General features: G+C 39.0%; 1 protein-coding gene across 1 annotated transcript in view; it reads right to left on the reverse strand.

The window, feature by feature from the left end:
- Nucleotides 1-17732, reverse strand: part of LOC145353213 (importin subunit alpha-5) — a 43284-nt gene that overhangs the window by 12480 nt on the left and 13072 nt on the right. Inside the window, exons 3-9 of the mRNA XM_080203738.1 lie at nt 15344-15451; nt 13471-13570; nt 9037-9131; nt 7370-7501; nt 5951-6039; nt 4933-5032; nt 2291-2454 (exon numbers count right to left, since the gene is read on the reverse strand). Coding sequence (XP_080059864.1) covers nt 2291-2454; nt 4933-5032; nt 5951-6039; nt 7370-7501; nt 9037-9131; nt 13471-13570; nt 15344-15451 — 788 coding nt within the window. The remainder of the gene's footprint in view (nt 1-2290; nt 2455-4932; nt 5033-5950; nt 6040-7369; nt 7502-9036; nt 9132-13470; nt 13571-15343; nt 15452-17732) is intronic.

Consider the following 17732-nt stretch of genomic DNA (forward strand, 5'->3'; position numbering starts at 1 on the left):
TCTCCATTCACCTGACGAAGAGGCTGTCCCCTCGAAAGCTAGTGAGAATATTATCAAATAAATAGGTTGGACTAAAACCTGGTGTTGTCAGACTTTTTATTGTGCCCCAGGGACAGGCTTTGTGGAATCAAGACGCAAGTTACTCGCTGCAAGGGCGAGGGCGGGGTCAGCAATGGCAACACCACTGAAATGTCAAAGGGTGATAGTTAGATCCTCTCTTGCTGGAGATGGTCATTGCCTGATATTTGTATGGCACAAATACTACTTGCCACTTGTCAGCCCAAGTCTGGATACTATCCAGGTCTTAGTGCATTTGGGCACGGACTGCTTCAGTATTTGAGTTATTGCGAGTTGTATTGAACATTTTACAGTCAGGGAACATTTCCACTTCTGACCTTATGAAGGAACAGCTGCAGATGGTTGGACCGGGGGCACTATCCTGACAAACACTTGCAATAATGACCTGGAGCTCAGATGGCTGACCTCTAGCAGCCACAACCATCTTTGTGCTCGGTACGACTCGAAGCAGAGAATTCTTCCCCCCAGTTCCCACTGACTCCAATTTTGCAAGGGTTCCTTGATGCTACACTGTCAAATGCTGCCTCAAGGTCAAGGGTAGTCACTCTCACCTCCAGCATTCAGATCTTTTGTTCATGCCTGAACGAAGGCTATAGTGAGGTCAGGAGCTGAGTAAACCTCATAGAACCCAAATCGAGTGTCAGTGAAGTTTTTACTGAGTTAAAAAAATGCTGCTTTTAACATCGTGGATGACCCCTCCCATCACTTCACTGTTGATTGTGTAGGCTGATGGGACAGTAATTGGCAAGGTTAGATCGGTCCTGTTTTCTGACATACCTCAGCAACTTTTCACATAGCCAGGCAGATTCAAGTGTCATCGCTGTACTGGAACAGTTTGAGTAGAGGTGCAGCAAGTTCTGGGCCACAAGTCTTCAGAACTATTGCCGGAATATTGTCAGGCTCCAAAGCCTTTTCAGCATTGATGTGCCTTTCGATCAATTTCTGACTTTACCTTATGCACCATTTAATACTCCAGCTGAGTATTCTGTCTAAATTGCAGAATTAAACTGTATTGTAATTTGTGCTTTCCCTCCTCCCCCCCCGCCCTCAAAGTGTAACGGTGTCTACAGCAGACTAGTTTTCAGGAAGAGACTCGAGTTCTTTTCTTAATACTCGTGTCAATTTTGAACTAAATTTATTTCAGTTCTTGGAAAACATTTGCGTTTTGTTGTAGAAACCAGTTTCCTTACCTCCCTTTACCTTTTATAAAGGAGGTGGCTGTCATGAATTATAATTCTGATTCTTAAGCCCTGTGGACGAATGGTTTGTTAAACCTCACCATGCTCAGACATGAAAAATAGTCACTATGAGAAAGCTACCAAATGCTGCAGAATTCTAACAGCACAGCCACCAGCTTCATCAAAAGGTAAAAGGGAGGTAAGGAAACAGGTTAACAAAATGCACATGTTTTGAGAATTGAAATACTTAAAATAAGTTTAGCAGTTCAAAACTGCCACAAGAGTATGACTAATATTAAAAAAGGGAACTCAAATCTGTTCCTGAACACTATTCAACTGTAGACAGTTACAAGTTTTGTGGAAAAACACAAATTACAATATAGTTTAACTCTGCAATCTAGACAATACTCAGCTGGAATATTAAAGCGTATAAAGTCAGAAATTGATTTGAAGTCCAGTTATGCCTACAGGCCACAAATTACTTTTCATTCTTTTTAGGAAGTGGGTATTGGATGGAAGAAGCAAATACACAAAAGGGTGGATGACATTTGGAATAATCTGTCAAGGTCAAAATGTAGCTGGATGCTGGGTTGAACTGGCATGGGCAAAGAATCTATGGAAGGTCCCATGGTACTTGTGCTGTTCTCAGGTCTGGCCCAATGCTGTAACTGGAAATGATTTATGTTAAAAAGTAAAGTACTTTGTGACTGAGGCCTAGGTACTCTAATTCATTTGAGCAGCCCAAGTGCAACACTTCCTTGATTCTTAAGCCCAGTGGGCAAACAGTTTGTTAAACCTCACCATGCTCATACGTGAAAAACAGTCACTATGAGAAGGCTACCAACTGCTGCAGAATTATAAAGTAGAACAGGCACCACCTTCAGGTAAAAAGGGAGGTAAAGAAACAGTTTTAACAAAATGCAACTGTTCTCAGAACTGAAATATTGAAATAAATTTGGCAGTTTAAATTGTCACAAAGAAGCACAAACATATAAAGTCAAAGTTTAAATGGAAATATTTAGAAAGTAACTTGCATCAATAGTTCCACTAATCTTCTGCAAACTCCCGAGTCTATTACTGCTTGGATTTTATCATTGGTTCCATCTGATAAATATGACAAAGCCCAGCAGGCATCAGCTAGAACATCTATGTCATTCAGAAACAGCAGCCAGGACACAACACTGAGGCAGGGAGAAACCTGGGGAAAAAGAAACAATAGGATACAACAACTTGTGGCTAACTTGTATGTTCCTGGATAAAACAGAGTTGCCTGTGCTGACAATCTTATTTCAATGACTCAAGTATGCAAATTTCTACTGAAACAACAGTAGGTTTAGGTGTACTTGTTTATCTCTTGATAAATATGGTAATGAGTAAATACAAATTCTTTGAGATAGAATGCAATGTGTGCATGTACAAAATCACTGCTTCCTAGTTACATATAAAGTAATTTAGCTGCACCAAAAATTTCCTTTGTGTTGCATTTTGATGTAACTGTTGATCACTGCCTAAATCAATTCCATAGCAGCATCACCAGGCATCGATTCCCCATCCTAAAATGTCTGAGCTCAAGGTTATTTGCTTCAAGTTCCACCCTGATACCATTAATTTTGAGAATTAGACATCCAATTCCTAAGCCTCCATTGATGTCACTAATTGACCAGTTAAGGGTGGAACATTTAACTGCTTTACTTTCCCTCCCTTATTGGGAAAGAATGGCTTTAATCCAGCACCCCCTCCAATACAGGAGTTGAAACCATGGTATTAGCAGGGAAGAAGAGAGGCAGGATCTGACATAAATCGATCTGAAACATTTCTTTTCTCTCTGCACAGGTGCTGCTTGGAGTGCGCTAAGTATTTCCAACGTTTTGTTATTTCAGATTTTCTGTAATTGACAGATTTTGCTTTTTGATATTGTAGGATCAATGTATGTCAACCGATTTCAATATTGACTCTCTGACTGTCTGCTGGAGTAAAAAGTCTGACAACACCAGGTTTTAGTCCAACCTATTTATTTGATAATATTCTCACTAGCTTTCGAGGGGACAGCCTCTTCGTCAGGTGAATGGAGAGTTCTGGCCTCAGACAGAGCATATAAAGCACAGACAGTTTAGAGATTACTGATTAAAATGTGAATCCTTACACCTAACCTGCTGTTCAAGACCTGATGAACGAACATCGGATGAATGAACATCGCTCGACAGTCACCAGGCAAGACTGTTCCCTTCCTGTTGGCGAACACTTCAGTGGTCACGGGCATTCAGCCTCTGACCTTCGGGTAAGCATTCTCCAAGGCTGCCTTCACGACACACGACAGCGCAGAGTCGCTGAGCAGAGACTGATAGCCAAGTTCCGCACACATGAGGACGGTCTCAACAGGGATCTTGGGTTCATGTCGCACTATCTGTAACCCCCGTGACTTGCCTGGGTTTGCAAAACCTCACTTACTGTACTGTCTGGAGACAATACACATCTCTTTAAACTGTGATCAGTGCTCCTACCACTCACATTGTCAGCCACTTCAGGTCTTGAACAGCAGGTTAGGTGTAAGGATTCGCATTTTAATCAGTAATCTCTAAACTGTCTGTGCTTTATATGCTCTGTCTGAGGCCAGAACTCTCCATTCACCTGACGAAGAGGCTGTCCCCTCGAAAGCTAGTGAGAATATTATCAAATAAATAGGTTGGACTAAAACCTGGTGTTGTCAGACTTTTTACTGTGTTTACGCCAGTCCAACACCGGCATACCCACATCATGTCTGCTGGAGCTCAGCTTTACCAAGCTCTCTCAAAATCTACACGCTATTAAGTTATTTCAAATTCTAATCTCCTACTGTCTTGCGGCTTAGAAAGTACGTGCTGACATTCAATGGCCATCAGTAACTGACTGTTCAGATTCATTATTTTCACTCCTGAATTCTCTTTGCTCCCCTTTGGGAAATCTAATCCCTTAAAGTTCAACTTTCCACCACATGGTGAGCTGAGTATATGAAGGCAACAGACATAGGAGCAGAAGTAGGTTATTTAGCCCATCAAGTGTGTTCTGCCATCAATGAGATCATGATGGATCTGATGTGATAATCCTCAACCCCACTTCCTTACCACATCTCCAGAACCCCGATTCAATATCTGTCTATCTCAGCCTTGAACCTATTCAACCACCCAGCCTCTTCAGCTTTCTGCGGTAAAGAATTCCACAAATTCGTTACCCTCTGAGGGAAGAAATTCCTCCTCAACTCAAATTATGCCCTCTGGTCTTAAACTCTCCCATAAGGGGAGACAACCTCTCAGCATCTACTTAGGGTCCCCTGAGAATTCAATGTATCTCAATAAGGTCACCACTCATTCTTCTAAACTCCAATGAGTACAGGTCCAACCTATTCAGCCTCTGGCATGTGATCTCTCTTAGCAGCAGGCATATATACCAACATTTTGTGTCAGTGATATGCTTCATATTTCATTCTTTAAAGAGTGTTGTGTACTCATCTTTCACGTTTGCAAAATTCTTTAAGAATGCATTAAGAGAGTAATCAGTCGAATTTAAAAACCCAACAGATTCAAACAGTTTACATACTGCAATTAGTTTATGGAATGGAAACATTGTTTTCTATTGTATATTTTTACTTCTAAACAAGCCAGGAACAAATTTAAACTACAGCTCCATTATTGGATACTACCTTTGAAAATTCTGGAGCAGGATTCTTCCCTCTACACAGGTTTGACAGTGCCCAAACAGCATTCCTTGTCATTGTCAATCGGTTAGGTTTTGATAGCAGCCTGAATATTTAAAATAGAGAAGTCAGGTTAACAAAGCGATGCACAGAAACACTTGGAGAAGTTTGGCCTTGCTGCACTTTTAAAATCAAGACACATGGGGATCATTATTTATTTAAATACTCCTAGAAAAGCTGCCCTCTACCAATTTACCAAGGCCAACGGATTAAGAATTACAATAGACAAATCAAAATTTTCAGTCTGACCAGCTCTCATTAAGATGCAATTTAAAACAAAGGGAACCTGTCAAGTCTCCACTTCTGGACAGAGCTTCATTATCCAAAACCGGACACTGGTCGTAACATCACAGCTAATTTTGTGACAAGTACCTCCATTTAGTGAGGCTTCACGCTGAATACAGCACAGCAAAATTGCTTGTTGTAATTCTTATTGGAAACTCTTTACATCACCTAATTAATGGATGAATACCCTACCCAATTCCTATAAGTGACCTCAACTTCATTGGCTTGGTAGTTGGGAAAAATTGACTGGGATTTCTTCCCTCTGACCCCTGCTGGAAAAAATGCACACTTGGATAATGTGAGGTAGACAAAGTTACTTAAACTCAGTTGTAACACACTATGTAGTCAGATAGCTTGCTAGCATTTTCCGACTGGGCATATACAGAAAACTTGAAAAATAGAAATTAGTCAATGTACCAGAAAACCACTGACATCTGTGAAATTGAATTCAAATAACACATTAGTGCCTTTGAGATAAAAGGACAAAAACTGGAACAAATTTCTTATAGGTAACTTACAACCAAATGCCAACTTAAGTTTTAATGAAAACTGAAAAAGAAAATAAAATCTAAACAGGACTAGCTTGCTAAGTATTTTGTTAATCCCAAGGTGTGCCTGCTTTTTCCTCGCATACTGTACTTAAAACAAAGCTTTAAAAATTTGAATGCAAATTACTTACTGAACAAGAGGCGGCAGTATGTTACAGTCTAACACATAATCCCTGCACATGGTGCTATCCCCTGCAATGTTGCCAAGAGCCCAGATTGCCTGCAATTAAAAAGAAAGTGAGCGACAAAAAAAACTTAGATTATTTGATCCAACTCTCAGACAACAGGTACAACAGTTTTGAATAAACACTTAACCAAAATTGCTGATCAGATTCAACTGGAGGAGCATGTACAAGCGTCCTTGCAATACAGGGCAATTCAACTGGTCAGTGATGAGGGGATATTGTTGTTCAGGACAAGGTCATTAATATCAATGTGCTTACCTGCACCTCAAAAGGACATCACCAAATTAACAGAGCTGTATCTAGATTTGCCAATATCCTACAATCATTCAACCATTACTACACTTAACCACCAAATAATGTACAACCTTCCTTGTATTTGCACAAAACAGCTTCATGAACCTTCCTTCCTGACATTAGGTGATTCTACATACTCAGAACCAAGGAAACTAACCTCAAATTGTGACTGCCCTTTAAAAATGTGCATTTGTGTTGTAAAAATCTAGCAGTACACCCATCGTGAGGAGATTGTCGACAATATTCAGTTCTTTCCCCATGATTCTCAGTAAATTTTTTAAAAGTGAAAATTTAATGAGACACTGACCTGCTACAATATTTTCAGAACAGTAATCAAATAAGTTTGTCATTATTACCTAAATGAGCTCACGACAATGTAGAAATTGTTATAAGATACTCAAAATATCAAATGAGCTGCACAGTGGCCATGGTTAGCACTACTGCCTCACAGTGCCCAGCTTCAATTCCTGGCTTGGGTCACTGTCTGTGCAGAGTCTACACGTTCTCCCAGTGTCTGTGAGAGTTTCCTCCAAATGCTCCGATTCCCTCCCACACTCCGAAAGACATGCTGGTTAGAACACTGGCCGTGCTAGTCTCCCTCAGGCGTACCGGTCCCGGAGTGTGGTGACTAGGGGATTTTCACAGTAACTTCACTGCAGTGCTAATGTAAGCCTACTTGTGACACTAATAAGCTCAACCAAACACTTGGAGAAATAAATAATCCTTGCTCTGTCACATTAGCTTTCTTTCCATTTCATATTTATCCTGTAAAATATAGAAATACTCTAAATAGCTTCTGCATTAAAAGTTCATATGCTGTACCTGTACAAAGGATAGTCAGTAATCAATGTTAATATAAAAGCAAAGCATGTAAATCTATTGCTTTGCACTGTACTACCGAAATCTCAGTAGCACGAAGATTTTTGGAAATGAAGTATTACAAAATTAATAGTCCCTACTTTTAAAGGTATTAGCAATTAGTCATAGGCCTCAAACCCAATTTAGCTCCTCTTATTTTTAAACTGATAACCTTGTTAATTTTGAAGTGAGCAAATCCATGGTGTAAATTACCTGTTCTTGTACATCTTCAAAATCTGATGTTAACAGTTCAATAAAGACAGGCACAGCACCAGCCTTGATAACCTCACGAGTCTGTAATGAGCTTCCTGACGCAATATTTGTTAGTACCCATGCTGCTTCAAACTATATTGAACAAAAAAGAAAATAACAATGGAGGTGACTCAGTGATATCAATATCTGCCAATGTTCAAAGTGAAAGCTGAGAAATTGGGGAATCACGTTGTGTTTAGAACTCAAGACAGACAAGTGATAAAATTTGAAAATTGGTGGATCTTTATGTACGAAACAATTGTACAGAAGTACATAGTTTCTCCCTTTTAAACCTCTACGTGTACCAGAGAGGAAAAACAGATATCAAGCAGCTTTTTCCATTTACAAAGATTTCAAACCATAAAACGAAGCAGCTTTAGGAAAAGTACAAGAGCAAAATATATGGGCCTTTATGAAATTCTTCTAAAATTAAACTACAAGTTTAAATTAATCTTTCATCATATCAAGCCAAAGATATAAAATATAGACAATGTTTACGCTAAGTACTTAAATGTACAAGATAGATCAGGAAAGCTCGCTGGAAAACTGTGCGTCAAGTCTCATTTGCGGATTAAGTTCAACTTCCAGATTGGACCTAGTTCACACTCGTGTAAAGAGCATATTTGCTCACTATTGGTGATTTTATTTTACCTAAAATAGCAAAGCAATTGCACCATATTTATGAATAATCAGATTTTTCTGAAGGAGTAGTTTAGTAAGTTATCCACTTTAAACCTAGCATTTGAAGTAACAAAGTGAAATGCTGTGCTGTAAATGGCAGTGTTTCCAAAATAAAACATTATTATTTTTAAGAATTTACCATAAATATAAAGAACTTTCACAGAAGAATTCAGCCAGAATTAATGCTGGTATTCTATGCAAACAACTAGAAAAGCCACAAAATTACAGTTAGGGTTAGGCAATAAATACTGGCCTTGCCACATACCGGAATGAACAAAACAAAGTCCAAAAAAATCTCGGAGGCGCTCAACACAGGCCTGTAGTACAAATTGTCGCCCTGTTTCATATGCGCAAGGTGTTTATTATGTTCATGCTATTTACTACTAAGAACATAAGAAATAGGAGCAGGAGTAGGCCATCTAGCCCTTCAAGCCTGCCCCGCCATTCAATAAGATCATGGCTGATCTGTCGTGGCTCAGTTCCACTTTCCCGCCCTCTCCCAATAACCCTTAATCCCCTCTCTTATCAAAAACCCATCAACCCGCGTCTTAAAAATATCTAGCGAGTACATTTCAATGAATTTATTGCACAGGTGAAATAAAGTGATAATGTAGAACAATGGTACAGTCATGGTTCCTGAAGTACTAAGTTTGCATTTTCTCACACCACACTGTTTAGAGATTTGATTTTTATAAGAAAAATAGGATGTTTTACACTTAAAATTTCACATTATGAAAAATATTTAATGTTTTGAGTTAGCTGGACTGGAGATCAACTGGATAATTGTCTCTTGTGCATTAACAGGCCATGAATGCAGCGTAAAAATATAGAACGTACCTGGAAGAAAAATATACTGAAGAAATAATCATGGTTCAGTGTGCATGTAGTATTCTGGTACAATATAAAATGTTGATTATATTAAAGACTGCATGATGTTCTGAGATTACCTGCAAAGTACAATTTTCCCTTCTTTTGAGGAATTCTACAAATCTTTCCACTACTCCTTGTGTGTTGATCACTTCATCAATTGGAGGATTTGGTTCTGTTCAAAGATATAAATACTGGGATTAATGGTTTGTTACGTTCAGTTACCTTTTGATCAAAGTTTTGTCCGTTTAGTAGGCAAAGTAAAACAGAATTGTGTTGTGGATCTTCCTTCAGTGAAAATTGTATTAAGATGGATCAAAAATAACTTCATCTCAGAAGAATTCTTTATCCCATCTGACAATTAACGAACACCAACAGTAATATATTTATGCACTTCACGCCAGACAAAATTTTTTAAACTTGGGCCACTGGTGACACAACCAATATTAAAAATTCTTTCCCCAATAGAATTCTGTAGTGGACAAGCATAGAATTACATTCAGCTCATTACACCTCCCCCAATGCCAACTGGACCCGTTTCAAAACCTAGTTCCTTGCCTTTGCCTCATTCTTCCTTTTTATTTCAGCATCGCTGCTGTTCTGTCCACCCCAATTGCCTTTGAAAAAGCATGCCGCCTTCTTGACCATTAGTTGGCAGCACAAGTACAACCACATTGCGGTTAGGACAGGAGTTACAAAATTTTCATCCAGCAAGGATGAAGGAACAGAGATATAGTTCCAAGTTTAACCAATGTGGTAAAGCCATCTCAAAAAATTCTGATTACCCCATTTGTTCTTTGAGTGATAACATTCAACCATTGCCAATTTTCAACCAACTGAAAAAAGTCACAATAAAACAAAATACTGCGGATGCTGGAAATTTGCAATGAAAACAGAAAATGTTGGAAAAAAATTCAGATTTGGCAGCATCTTCGAGGAGAAAAATGTCAAGTTTGTGTGACTTGAAGGAGAAATGTGATGGATTTTATGCTGTTTGAAATATAAAGTTGTAGTCACAAGTAAGATTTACATTAACAATGCAATGAAGTTACTGTGAAACTGCCCCATCAAATTTCACAGTAACAACTCCAGTGCCTGTTCAGGTCAATGCACCCTAACCAGCACGTCTTTCAGAACATGGAGGAAACCGGAGCACACTAAGGAAATCCACGCAGACACAGAACATGCAATCTCCAGACAGTTACCCAAGCCAGGAATTGAACCCAGGTCCCTGGTGCAGTGAACCACTGTACTGCCCATATAAGAGGGATAAAGCAAAATATTAGGTCAGTGATAAGTGAGAGAGATTGCACAACATTTAGGGCATACAACAAAGGAAGTGATAATGGCAGTGTCAAGGACCAGAAGGTGATTAAAGTGGCATAAACAGCAGACAGTTTCCATATTCAAAAGGTCATTCTCTGCCAACTCCAGCATGATGTCACCACAAAACATCTTCACCTCATCCCACCCTTAACGTTCCGCAGGGAGTGCTCCTAATGACACCCAGGTCCCACTTTTCCATCACCTCCAACCCTCAGTCCTTTGCCATGCAATCACAGATGGTGCAATACCTGCTCCTTTACCTCCTTTCTGATTATCCAAGACCCCAACTTCTGGCGAAGTAGTATTTTACTTGCATCTCCTTCAATTTGTTTTATCGTATTCACTGCTCCGAATGTGATCTCCTCTACATTTCAAAGACTAAATGTAGATGACTGCATCGCAAAACACCTTCACTCAGTCCACAAGCATAACTCCAACCTTCCGGTCGCTTGCTATTTCAACTCACCATCTTACTCGTGCCCTTGGCCTGCTGCAATGTTCCAGTGAAGCCTAATGCAAACTGAAACACCATCACCTCATTTTGGTTAGGCATGTTACAGCATTCTGGACTCAGTTGCGTTGAACAACTTCACACTGAGCTTTCTCCTCCATCTTGAGCACCTATTCTAATCTAACATTTTTGCCTAATATAGTCCCTCTCCCAAACGTCCACCTGTCACTTATTCTTAAAAACTTTTAGAGTGACACTGACTTTTGTTCTTCTATTAAGACATTCCGCTATCTTACTTCTATGCTACTATTAGTACTTTCTAAAGTACATAGCAGTGCCATTGACATTTTGTCTTGTGTCCAAACATCTTTGTACAATCTCTCCTCACTCACCTAGCGCTGCCCTTCTACTTTGCTCCACCACCCCAAATTGTACAAAATCCATCAGATTTCTCCCTCTAGCTCCCGGTCAGACTCAAAATATTAATTGTTAATTCTCTATTCTTGGATGTTGCCAGACCTGAGTTTTTCCAGCATTTTCTGAAATAATCACTGCTTACTCTCATCTTTTCAAAACTGCAACACACTTGTGAAAGAAAATCTTAACCTCACTCTTCCCCATTGTCAGGAACAATTTAAAATTTTTAATCTCTAGTCACTAACTCCCAACGAAAGGAAAATTGTATTTTGACAGTATGAATATGGAAATACCAACATGAAGAACAGTATTCAGCCTTTCATTTTCCAATAGACACAGTACCACAAGTATCTTTAAGTCTGGTTTCCAATCCTTGATCATTTTGAATATATAGAAATAACAGCACAGTAGCAATTTGTTCCAGTTAATGCAAATTGGTGTTTATTCTCAACATAAACAGCTAGACAGGGTGGGAAGGGGGGATCTGAATCATATCTAGAGCAATATCCAGTGCCAAAACAAGGTGGTTCTGGTTTTTGGAGAGTATCTCAATCCCTGCAAAGGTTCCTCAGGTCTGACCATCTTCAGCTGCTCCAGACCTTCCCTGTGGCATCAGGTTAGGTCAGATGTTAGCTGATGATTGCACAGCCTGATGGTTGAGCAACTTTACAAATACGGAATCATAATCTCTAGTGTAGAAGGGGCCCATCTAGTCTACACCAACATTCTGGAGTACCTTACCATATCCTATCCCCACATATTTATTCTGCTAATTCCCCCTAATCTACACAATTTGGAACACTGAGGGGCAATTTATTATGTCCAATCCACTTAACCTGCATATCTTCAGTGTGGGAAGAAACCAATGCAGACATGGTGAGAAAGTCTGTGGAGCTTGCACAGTCATCCAAGGCCTGAATTGAATCCAAGTCCCTAGCACTGAGAGGCAGCAGTACTAACGATTGCCACCATGCTGCCCATACCAATCCACATAGCAACAACTAGGCAACATTCAGGCTTTGGCTGATGCATGGCATCAATATTATTTGCCACTTATCAGGCAATAACCTTATGACATCAAAATATCGCCAATCCAGTGATAAAGGAACAGAGGCCTGGATCTCTCCAAAAACAGTGTATTTTCACCACACGGACTGCAGTAATTCAAGGTGGCAGCTGTGACTGTGTGCAAGGTAAGAAAAGCAGCTGAAAACTTGCTAGATTGAAGAGTAACCAAGGTAGTTCTATAATTTTTTAAAATATTTACTTACTATTGAACTTATTACTAATCCATATGCATGTAGATGCATGTATTTTGCCATTTTAGCAGTTAATAAAATTACCTTAACTCAAGAAAGCCTGGTCAAATTGGCTCCTTTTTAAATACAACTTTTGGATCTGGAAAAGACATCCAAGGAAAGGGGAACCCTGTTAGATTAAACACTGTTGCTAACAGCAGAGGGCGAACTGAATAAAGACAAAGCCAGTCACCCCTTCTTACCCAAGTTTGTAAGAACTTGAGTAAACCAGCTAGATGGTGGCAAATTGAGGGGTCTCACTTGGATCAACAAATTGAGGAATCTTACTCGGGGCCAGTTGTAATATTGATATAGAAAAAATGGAAAGTGTCCACCTTCCTTGTCCTAATCTTTCAAAACTTTAAACAGATCACCCCAAATTCAATGGCTTTACTGATTTTTCTTAATGAGATGCCAAAACTGCAAACATTTATTCTGCTGTGACCACTGACATTTTATACCAATTTATTTAGCTTTATCCATTAAAAAAAATATTTTATTGGCCAGTTTTAGTGTTATATCTATCTGTACTTACATGCAGGGAATTACACATTTGAATCTCCAAGTTTCTGTTCACCACAATGCCCAGCACATTTCTATCGCTACATCAAAGTCCAATCATTTTATGTAATAACTGAACACAGAACTGAGCTCTGGGTTACACCATTCAATTGTTCTCCAGACTGAGAAATACCCAAAGTTCAGTTAAACATGTACAACAAATAACTCACGCAAAAAATCAATGTTAAGATGCTCAGGATTATAAACAATGAAATCTCCAATAAATATGACACCCTTTCCTGACACAAATAGCTTTGAATCAATGTTTGACACATCAATAAGTATTATTAAAAAGGCAACATGTTAGAGTACTCATGCTGTACTTGTACATTTTGAACCTGATGCAGTATTAGCATAAGCAAGAGCAGAGGTTGCCATTTCACCATCTCTGGTCAAACACTGTTAATAACATTTAACACACTAAAAAATCTAGGATAGTACTGCACAAATTGTTTTCTCACCTTTGGAAAGGAGTTTCCGAAATTTCTGGGTAGCAGCCAGCTGCTGTTCAGAATTATTAGAGAAAATCATCTGTACCATATCTGAGGTGATTACTCCAGTCTGTATATACACAAGGGAGAAGACAGCAAATCAGAATTGATGATTACAAAAAGTACTGGCATTGACAGGGCTCTTTCCTTATGTGAGCAATATGTAAACTATTTCTAGGACCAGAGTTATCCTGAATAAATCTGACATTTTAATTTACTACTATTGGAAGATATAAAAGAGCTTTCAAACCAAAATAAAAGAAGGACTTGCCTTTCTATAGAACCTCAATGTCAAACCATCTGCATCTGACCAAATGGATTGCTTTTGAAGTACAGCCAACTGCTTATATAATTGAACCTATAGATTGCAGTTGTGGCTGAAATTTCCATCAATTTTAAAAAGACGAGTAAATAACCAGTTAATTTTGTTCCAGTGGTGATGGCTGAGAGAAAAATTGACATTCCTAACAACCCAGTCCCCTTACTAATATACAGGAGAATCAGCTTAGAGAGGAACTGGAACTCAATGTTTCAACTCGAAGGCAGCAATATTAACTGAACTAAGATGAATTGCAGAATCTTAATAGACATTTCACTGGAGTGACGTAGTAACTCAAGTACTGGAACACTGTAGTAGGGAGAGAGGGACCATTTCCGAGGCTACAGAATTCTGAATATCACACATTAAGAGAAAATGAACACCAATTAACTGAGTGATGTCAGAAACTGCCTTCAAGAAATTCATCTGCTTGCTTGTCTTTTCAAGAGTGAGAACACAAAAGGACTCATACCTTTACCAAAGAATACTCTTGGATGGAAAATGATATAACAACTTTCTAGCAAAATCTAATATTTTGGTGGGCCTCCCCTAGTGCTGGTGATTAAGCAGGACTGCAGAGAATTTGGATCAAAGTTTCATGTGAAAATTCACTTTCACATCACTGTCGCTGGATGTGGATTTAGAATCCTCAGGGATAGACACTAACAGGTGTCCAGTCAGTAGCACCTTTGTCATGTGATACCCAACAACAAATAGCATTCAAAGATCAGAAAACTTAATCATATTTGCACTTCTATTTCTTATGCTTGTTTGCCCTGTATGAATTTCATGAGCCTGGAGGTTCCGGAAAATTTCCCTTGTGGGGAGAATTATAATCCAAATCTATTAGCATTAACAAGCTATGCACAAGTAATTTAATGGACTTGAATTCCAAGAATGCACCTATATAACCCAAGAAAAGTCTCAATGAACAGATCAATTGGCCCATCATTTCTACTAAACCATACAATTACATACGGATAAACCCTTTGCATCAATTTATAGTATGCTCACATGGAAAGGGTGGCTGCAAACCAATACGCATAAGCATTGATAAAGATCAGTACAGAAATTCCAGTGGCATAACACTACATACCTGTATCTAAAGATAAAGTTTCAAATATCCAAAAAAATTATTGTACTTTTAAAAGCACGCACAGTTGAGTGAAATTAAGGGCAAACAATTTTATTTTAATTGTTCGAGAACATATCCAATTCCTCAGTCCTGTTCAATAAATACAGTATTTATAATCTAATGGAGCAGCAAGCTTAATAAAATTATTTCTAAAAATAGCTGTGATAGAGGAGTAGTGGTTTCAATTATTTACTAAGCCTCCTTCATTGGTGCTTCAATACCTACTTTGCTAACTTACTTCAACAACCAAGTTGTTACAGGAAGACGTGACACTCCCTTTTTATTTATTCCAAGATTTACTGAGGGAACAGTGTGGAAATCGATATCAACTTGCCTTATTGGTTGGCGATAACTTACTATATTGCAGCAATACATGATATATTGCTTACCAAGGCCATATCCATGTTTACTTGTGATTCATGGAATCCACTGTCACTCATTACCTCTTCCTCCTCCTCTTCCTGTTCTGTATTTGCAACATTTCTACGTTTGAATAGCTAGAAAAATCGAAAACAAGCATTAAAATACACAACTGATAGAGGAAAAGAGAATAAATTAATGTGTCATGGTATTTGAGATATCCAATATTTTAGCACTGAAGAGCAAATTGTAAGTCAATTAACTGCAATCAAATAATGAGTACAAAAGGGTAAATATTTAGAACTATAACAGTTCAATTATATTATGGTATTTACAATTTTCTCAAAACTATGCATGGATAATTTGCAATAAAAGATTAGGCCATTTCAAGCCTCCTCAGGAATTAAAATCCTCATGGTTATTCTATAACCTATTCCACATATTCTTTAGAATACAGAAAAATCTCTGCCTTCGATATACTCAGACTAAAAATCCACAGTTCCCCGGGTTAGAAAATGAGATTCATATCCGTTGAAGTCAAGAAATTCCTTTTCCTCTTAGTCCTAATGGCTGACTGATTATTCAAGCAGTGACCCCTAGTTCTACACAGGAGAAACATCCTTCCAGCACTTACCTCAATGAGGTCAATACTCATTCTTCAAAACTGTAAGGAATACAAGCCTAGTGCGTTCATTCGCTCCTCATATGACAGCCCTTGCATCCAAAAATCTATCCAGAGACTTTGGGCAGCACAGTGGTTAGCATTGCTGTGTCACAGCACCAGGGACCCAGGCTCAATTCTGTCTGGACTGTTTAGAGTACAATATAGAAAATCCAAACAATTCAAACTCACATGCTGATATAATCAAAATGATTTTCATTTTTACCTCTTTCCATTCTTTGTATCTAGATTTTTCAACAAGGTTCCAGGTGTTAGAAGGTGATTAGCTTCAAGCAATATCAAACTACAACAGTTGCATAGAGGATCATGACTAGGACCAACTCATCTTTCCTCCTCTAAGGTGCAAAGATGCTTCCCAGAGTGTCCATGATTCAGAACACGTGGCCATTCTCAAAGGAAGTGGGGATTGCAGCATTCAAGGAGGTTACAGAAACAAGGAACAGCAAGGCCATGAAGGATTCAAATACAAAGTTGAGAATTCTAAACTTGAAAGTGTTAGAGGACTAGAGGCCAATGCCAGGCTGCATGGGCATAATGATAGATGAGGACTTGGCATGTAACTGTATAGGGGTAAAAGATTTTCGACTAACTAGAAGCTTGCAGACAGTGAAAGATGGGAGGCCAGCATTGGAATAAAGTTAATAAGGTGATAAAGACATGGATGAGGGTGTCAGCAAAAGAACGGAGATGGGGCAAAGGCACCTGGGGGGAAGAAAACAGTCACTAATACATAGAGCATTGAGTAAAAATTCAGAGTGGAGCCACATAGGTCACCAAGTTTGTGAACAGCCTGGTTTGGCCAGATTCAGTGATCAAAATGAGAAAGAGTCAGACACATCCTCTAAATAATAAAGACAAAGACATTGGTCTTCCAAATGCTTAACTGGTAGAAATTATGGCTTATCTGACACTAGATGCTGGACAAACAGTAAAAGGAGCTTAAGAGGCTCAAGTCAAAGAGTCATACAGACTCAATGTTAGCATTGCTGCCAGATCTGCTGAGTTTATCCAACGTTTTGTGTTTTGCTTTTATTTGCTTATTTGATTTCCAGGATGTGGTCATCATTGGCAGGGTCAGCCTTTAATTCCCTTGAAGGTGGCAGGGAGCTTTTTTCTTGAACTGCTGCAATCCGTGAGGCAAAGGTACACTCACCACTTTGTTAGGATGGGAGATTCAGGATTTTGGCCAATAGTAAAGGAACAGCGATATATTCCCAAGTCAGATGGTGAGTGGTTTAGGTGCAATCTTTCAAATGGTAATGTTCCCATGTATCTGCTACCCTCATTCTTTTAGATAGTAGTAATGAGCTTGGAAGGTATTAAGGCATCTTGGCGAGTTCCTACAGTGCATCTTGTGGATGATACCCACTGCTGTTACTGTGGGTCAGTAGTGGTGGGACTGAATGTTTGTGGAAGGGGTTCCAAAACAAGATGGACTTTGTCCTGGAAGGTGTAGAGCTTTTTGATTGTTGTCAGAGCTGTACTCATTAAAGTTTCTTTATTAGTCACAAATAAGGCTTACATTAACACTAATGAAGTTACTTGAAATTCCTCCGGTCGCCACGCTCCAGTGCTTGTTCTGGTTAATTCATCCAGGCAAGGAGACAGTATTCCACCACACTCCTGACTTTTGTCTTGATGGTGGACAGACTTTGGGGACTTAGCTGCTGAATTACTCACCACAGGATTCTTAGCTTCTGACCCGTTCTTATAGTTGCAGTACTTATATGGCTAGT

Source organism: Carcharhinus amblyrhynchos, chromosome 15 (genome assembly GCF_965287045.1).
Source record: "Carcharhinus amblyrhynchos chromosome 15, sCarAmb.v2.hapA, whole genome shotgun sequence".
NCBI classification, from domain to species: Eukaryota; Metazoa; Chordata; class Chondrichthyes; order Carcharhiniformes; family Carcharhinidae; genus Carcharhinus; species Carcharhinus amblyrhynchos.